The sequence below is a fragment of the Oncorhynchus gorbuscha genome, unplaced genomic scaffold (genome assembly GCF_021184085.1).
Source record: "Oncorhynchus gorbuscha isolate QuinsamMale2020 ecotype Even-year unplaced genomic scaffold, OgorEven_v1.0 Un_scaffold_13651, whole genome shotgun sequence".
In the NCBI taxonomy this organism is placed as follows: Eukaryota; Metazoa; Chordata; class Actinopteri; order Salmoniformes; family Salmonidae; genus Oncorhynchus; species Oncorhynchus gorbuscha.
Genome location: NW_025755777.1, coordinates 1 through 5873, shown reverse-complemented (window position 1 = coordinate 5873; position 5873 = coordinate 1). Strand labels below are relative to the sequence as shown.

Sequence of the window (5873 nt, the reverse complement as noted above, 5' to 3'; positions counted from 1 at the left end):
GCCCACCCAACACGTCTTTGTTATCAATAGTAAGAGAAATGGCCCACCCAACACTGTCTTTGTTATCAATAGTAAGAGAAATGGCCCACCCAACACCTGTCTTTGTTATCAATAGTAAGAGTAATGGCCCACCCAACACCCTTCAAAGTAAATAAGGCTTTTATGACTGCTGAATACCAACTATCCATCACTTAGATCATGTATTTTCAAGTAGAGATACCATGCGAAGCAACATCTCTATATCCTTCTCCATCGCACGTCTTCTGTCTCTTCTCTGTCTCTCCATGTCTGCCCCACACAGACCTGACAAGTAGGCGAGCAATTGATTATGGTCATTGTAGTTAATGACCTTTTTCTGAGCTAAACTATGTAGAATATTGGCCTGTTGAAACTACAACTCCCTACTACATCGCACAGTTTGGGATTGATCTTTCTCTAAAAAAACTGAGCTCACAGAAAAAACATGAACGAAATGGAATTCATATAATTGAACCGATGGTCAATTTGTTGTTTAAAAAAACAAAAAAAATAACCGAAATGTCAAGAAGTTAATGGCTCAGCACTAAGAGGAACAGCACCAAGGAAGGACCTTCTGAAGGTGGTCTACCCGATCTAACCTCCAGCTCTTTGAGAGGAACAGCACCAAGGAAGGACCTTCTGAAGGTGGTCTACCCGTCTAACCTCCAGCTCTTTGAGAGGAACAGCACCAAGTACCTTCTGAAGGTGGTCTACCTGTCTAACCTCCAGCTCTTTGAGAGGAACAGCACCAAGGAAGGACCTTCTGAAGGTGGTCTACCGCCTAACCTCCAGCTCTTTGAGAGGAAGAGCACCAAGGTAAGGACCTCTCGAAGGTGGTGGTCTACGTCTAACCTCCAGCTCTTTGAGAGAACAGCAATTCCAAGGAAGGACTCTTCTGAAGGTGGTCTACCTGTCTAACCTTTTCTTTCTCCTTCCTCTCTTCTGTTTTCCTCCCTCTTTCTCTCTACCTCCAGCTCTTTGAGAGAAACAGTACCAGGACCTTCTGAAGATTGTCTATCCGTTGTTCCGGGCTGGTGGTCCCAGCTCCTTTAGCCAGCTGATGCAGTATTGTGTCTGCCCTGTTCTGTGGGTACCCAGACGGAGAGGGATCCAGGGTCCTCTCCTTCAACTGGTACTGAAGACAACAACTACAAGGTGTTCCTGGGGTGAATGGATCAAGAACCACGACTATGTCTACGACATGACAACCAGTGGGGCAGAGTCGTAGACTAGGGCTCAGATCCGGGCCAAATCCTTTAAAAATATTTGAGATGGGCTCTCAGAGTTTACACTTAGGAACTATTCCATTGCTTCCCTTGTCACAGGCTACAACCAGACATGTCTCCCTTCTTCTCTCAGCTCCGTTCTGTAACGACCTGATGCAGACTCTGAGTCTAACCCGGTCACTAAGATCGTCTGGAGTTCAGTCAAGCCTCTCTTCATGGGGAAGATCCTCTACGCTCCAGACTCCCCAGCCATCAGACTGATACTAAAGAGTGTAAGACAACACACACCCTCCTCCTCCTCTGTGACTCTTGTTAACCCGAACATATGTGCACAAACACGCAAACACCCTGCTGAGGAATTGTGTTTGTTACAGGGGGTTCCAATACTCAATTGTGTTTGTTACAGGGGGTTCCAATACTCAATTGTGTTTGTTACAGGGGGTTCCAATACTCAATTGTGTTTGTTACAGGGGGTTCCAATACTCAATTGTGTATGTTACAGGGGGTCCCAATGCTCATTTGTGTTTGTTACACAGGGTTCTGTCGTGTCTTTACTATCATTAACTGAAGACTGATAGTTTTTTTATCAAAGAATCTCTGTAATTAGTTATTACGCGATTAGACTGATTAATCATGTAACCGTAATGAACTAGGAAGTCGGGGCACCAAGGAAGGAAAAATATTCAGATTACAAAGTTATCATTTCCTAAAAGAACTTTTCAGATATTTTATCTGATCAATTAGTCTTCGAATTAATGAATTATTTACTTCACGTTAGTCTCATTCCAGACGTCGTAAATTGTTGGTTATCTGCACGAACCCAGTCTTCACTATGAGTCATCCATACATCAATTGTCTTAAATCATTTATTTATTACTAACTAAGTAATTCACAGAAACGCATAAACAAACAAACAAGGTAAATGTGGTTACAAGAAATGATAGGAGAATGTGCCCTAGTGGACTGAACTGGCATGGCGGCTTGTTAGACAAAAGGGGAAGTGGGGGTCGACTAAGAAGTCACTACAGAGTGATGATTATAACAATTGAAATGCTAATCCTTTGCACATGAACGCTCACTCATTCGGGAACAATTGCAATCAAGATATATATTTACGCTCAGTGTGTCGTATTGATCGCTGGTGAAAAGTTAGTTTCTTTTGTAGAATTGTCCGTCTCTCTCCCTCTCTCTCTGTCATGGTTATAGTGGAGAGTTCAGAGTGACATTCATTCGTTTCGTTATAGAATGGATGTTTTGGCGGTTGTCGTTCTTCGCGTTCAATGATACCGAATTCCTAGCTGCAGACTAGTAATTAATATCAAAGACTTGTTCTTATTCTGTCAGTATCGATAGTCTAAGAGTTTAACCACATGGTATGGTTAAAAGATTCAGCAATGGTCTACAACCTTTTAGCCATCTTGTAATTGAGGTAAGCTCGGTCTGCTGATCGAAAACCCGAGTGTGTGGTTTTATTCGGAGGCTGTCCCAGGAGGGATGACCCTAACTGGGCTCAGGGGCTGTCCTCTGATTTAGTTCAAGTCAAAAGGGAATTATATTTTTCTTCATTAAACAGTCCAAAATCCACTCACCCATTCATCTTATACAACAATTAGATGTAAACCTCATATCTGAGCCTATTATATAAACAGCGTTATGGTAATGTGGCCACATCGTCTCCCATGAGCTTCCCCAAGTTGTGACAGACGGACCAGTTCGTAGCTGGATTCTTCACCGATCTTCTATACTTTCTCCGGAACATGACATTTGTTCGTACCTTAAGTTCTGTGAGGCGGACGGATGTCCTTCGTTCTCCATGAAAATCTACTCTCTCTGTACTGTGTGTCCAATGAAATAGATCCTCAGGAGTTTACCACGTCTCTCTGACCACAGCAACCTAGTTGAAGGAGGGGAGGGGGAGGCAGGGAGAGGGGGATGAGGCTTGCTGTAGCCAACGAGGCCAACAGGAGTTTACCACGTCTCTCTGACCACAGCAACCTAGTTGAAGGAGGAAAGGGGGAGGCAGGGAGAGGGGGATGAGGCTTGCTGTACCCAACGAGGCCAACAGGAGTTTACCACGTCTCTCTGACCACAGCAACCTAGTTGAAGGAGGAAAGGGAGAGGCAGGGAGAGGGGGATGAGGCTTGCTGTACCCAACGAGGCCAACAGGAGTTTACCACGTCTCTCTGACCACAGCAACCTAGTTGAAGGAGGAAAGGGGGAGGCAGGGAGAGGGGGATGAGGCTTGCTGTACCCAACGAGGCCAACAGGAGTTTACCACGTCTCTCTGACCACAGCAACCTAGTTGAAGGAGGAAAGGGAGAGGCAGGGAGAGGGGGATGAGGCTTGCTGTACCCAACGAGGCCAACAGGAGTTTACCACGTCTCTCTGACCACAGCAACCTAGTTGAAGGAGGAAAGGGGGAGGCAGGGAGAGGGGGGATGAGGCTTGCTGTACCCAACGAGGCCAACAGGAGTTTACCACGTCTCTCTGACCACAGCAACCTAGTTGAAGGAGGAAAGGGGAGGCAGGGAGAGGGGGATGAGGCTTGCTGTACCCAACGAGGCCAACAGGAGTTTACCACGTCTCTCTGACCACAGCAACCTAGTTGAAGGAGGAAAGGGGGAGGCAGGGAGAGGGGGATGAGGCTTGCTGTACCCAACGAGGCCAACAGGAGTTTACCACGTCTCTCTGACCACAGCAACCTAGTTGAAGGAGGAAAGGGGGAGGCAGGGAGAGGGGGATGAGGCTTGCTGTACCCAACGAGGCCAACAGGAGTTTACCACGTCTCTCTGACCACAGCAACCTAGTTGAAGGAGGAAAGGGGGAGGCAGGGAGAGGGGGATGAGGCTTGCTGTACCCAACGAGGCCAACAGGAGTTTACCACGTCTCTCTGACCACAGCAACCTAGTTGAAGGAGGAAAGAGGGAGGCAGGGAGAGGGGGATGAGGCTTGCTGTACCCAACGAGGCCAACGTCATGACAGTTCCAGCTGAAGGACAAAAGAGAACAGAGCTCATTCATATAACATTTGTTCTGTATTTATATTTATAGCAGTTGACAGAAAACAGATGTTAAGTCTTATTCTACTGAGCTGCTTGGAGACATTTACTATGCATGCTGGAGATCTGAGAAGGACAGGACTTCATAGTATTGATGGCCTTTATGTCAGTATGTGTGTCTGTTTGTGTGTGTGTCTGTGTGTTCATGTCTGTTAACTGCTAACATGTTCTCTCCAGGCCAACACTACGTTTGAGGAGCTGGAGCGTCTGATGACCATGGGAAAGGCCTGGGAGGAGGTGGGACCTCAAATCTGGAGGTTCTTCAACGCTGGCATACAGATAAACATGATCAGGGTAACACGCGCCCCGCACCGCACGCACGCACGCACGCCTGCCTGCAGCCGCACCACGCACGCACGCACGCACGCACGCACACACACACACACACACACACACACACACACACACACACACACACACACACACACACACACACACACACACACACACACACACACACACACACACACACACACACACACACACACACACACACACACACACACACACACACAGACGCACACACAGGCACACACACACACAGACGCACGCACACAGACAGACGCACGCACATAGACAGACGCACACAGACAGACAGACAGACAGACAGACAGACAGACAGACAGACAGACAGACAGACAGACAGACAGACAGACAGACAGACAGACAGACAGACAGACAGACAGACAGACAGACAGACAGACAGACAGACAGACAGACAGACAGACAGACAGACAGACAGACAGACAGACAGACAGACAGACAGACAGGGTATTGGTCTTCATTCTTTCTCATCTTAATTCTACCAGGTTAGTCTCATTGTGGTCTTATCTTAGTGTCAAGAGAGACGTGGCCAAAACAGCAGCACACACTTGTAAATGTTTAGTACGGTTTTCCAGTAAATGAATTATATATTTCTCCTGCCCCTGCAGGACACCATCAGAAACCCCACGGTAGCAGACCTAATAGACAGGAGTATGGAGGACACTGAGTTCTCCTCTAAAGACATCCTCAACTTCCTGTACAACGGGTTGGAGGAGGACAGAGAAGAGACCATGCCCAGCTTCGACTGGAGGAACGTCTTCAACCTCACAGACCAGGCCGTCCGCATGTTCAACCAGTACGGAGAGGTAAGGGTTAATGAATAATGACATGATAACTAAATAGTGTTATGCCAGGGAAAAAACAAATACATCTGTCCAAACTGTCATGACGGAGAGATCCTCAGACCAAGACATCTAGACGTTAACCAACTCTGCCTCCGTAGAGTAGTCACTCACAGTCTGACTCTGCCTCCGTAAGGGTAGTCACTCACAGTCTGACTCTGCCTCCGTAAGGGTAGTCACTCACAGTCTGACTCTGCCTCCGTAAGAGTAGTCACTCACAGTCTGACTCTGCCTCCGTAGTCACTCACAGTCTGACTCTGCCTCTGTAAAGTAGTCACTCACAGTCTGACTCTGCCTCCGTAGTCACTCACAGTCTGACTCTGCCTCCGTAGAGGGTAGATCACTCACAGTCTGACTCTGGCTCCGTAAGGGTAGTCACTCACAGTCTGACTCTGCCTCCGTAAG

General features: G+C 47.4%; 1 protein-coding gene across 1 annotated transcript; it reads left to right on the top strand.

Moving 5' to 3' along the window:
* Nucleotides 1-623: 623 nt before the first annotated feature.
* On the top strand, nt 624-5432 carry LOC124030669 (retinal-specific phospholipid-transporting ATPase ABCA4-like; the record flags this gene model as incomplete). Its single annotated transcript, XM_046341901.1, has 5 exons — nt 624-834; nt 1117-1150; nt 1404-1516; nt 4480-4596; nt 5235-5432. Coding segments are annotated over 5 exons (673 nt in total), but the record flags the coding sequence as incomplete, so codon positions are not given.
* Nucleotides 5433-5873: the final 441 nt, after the last annotated feature.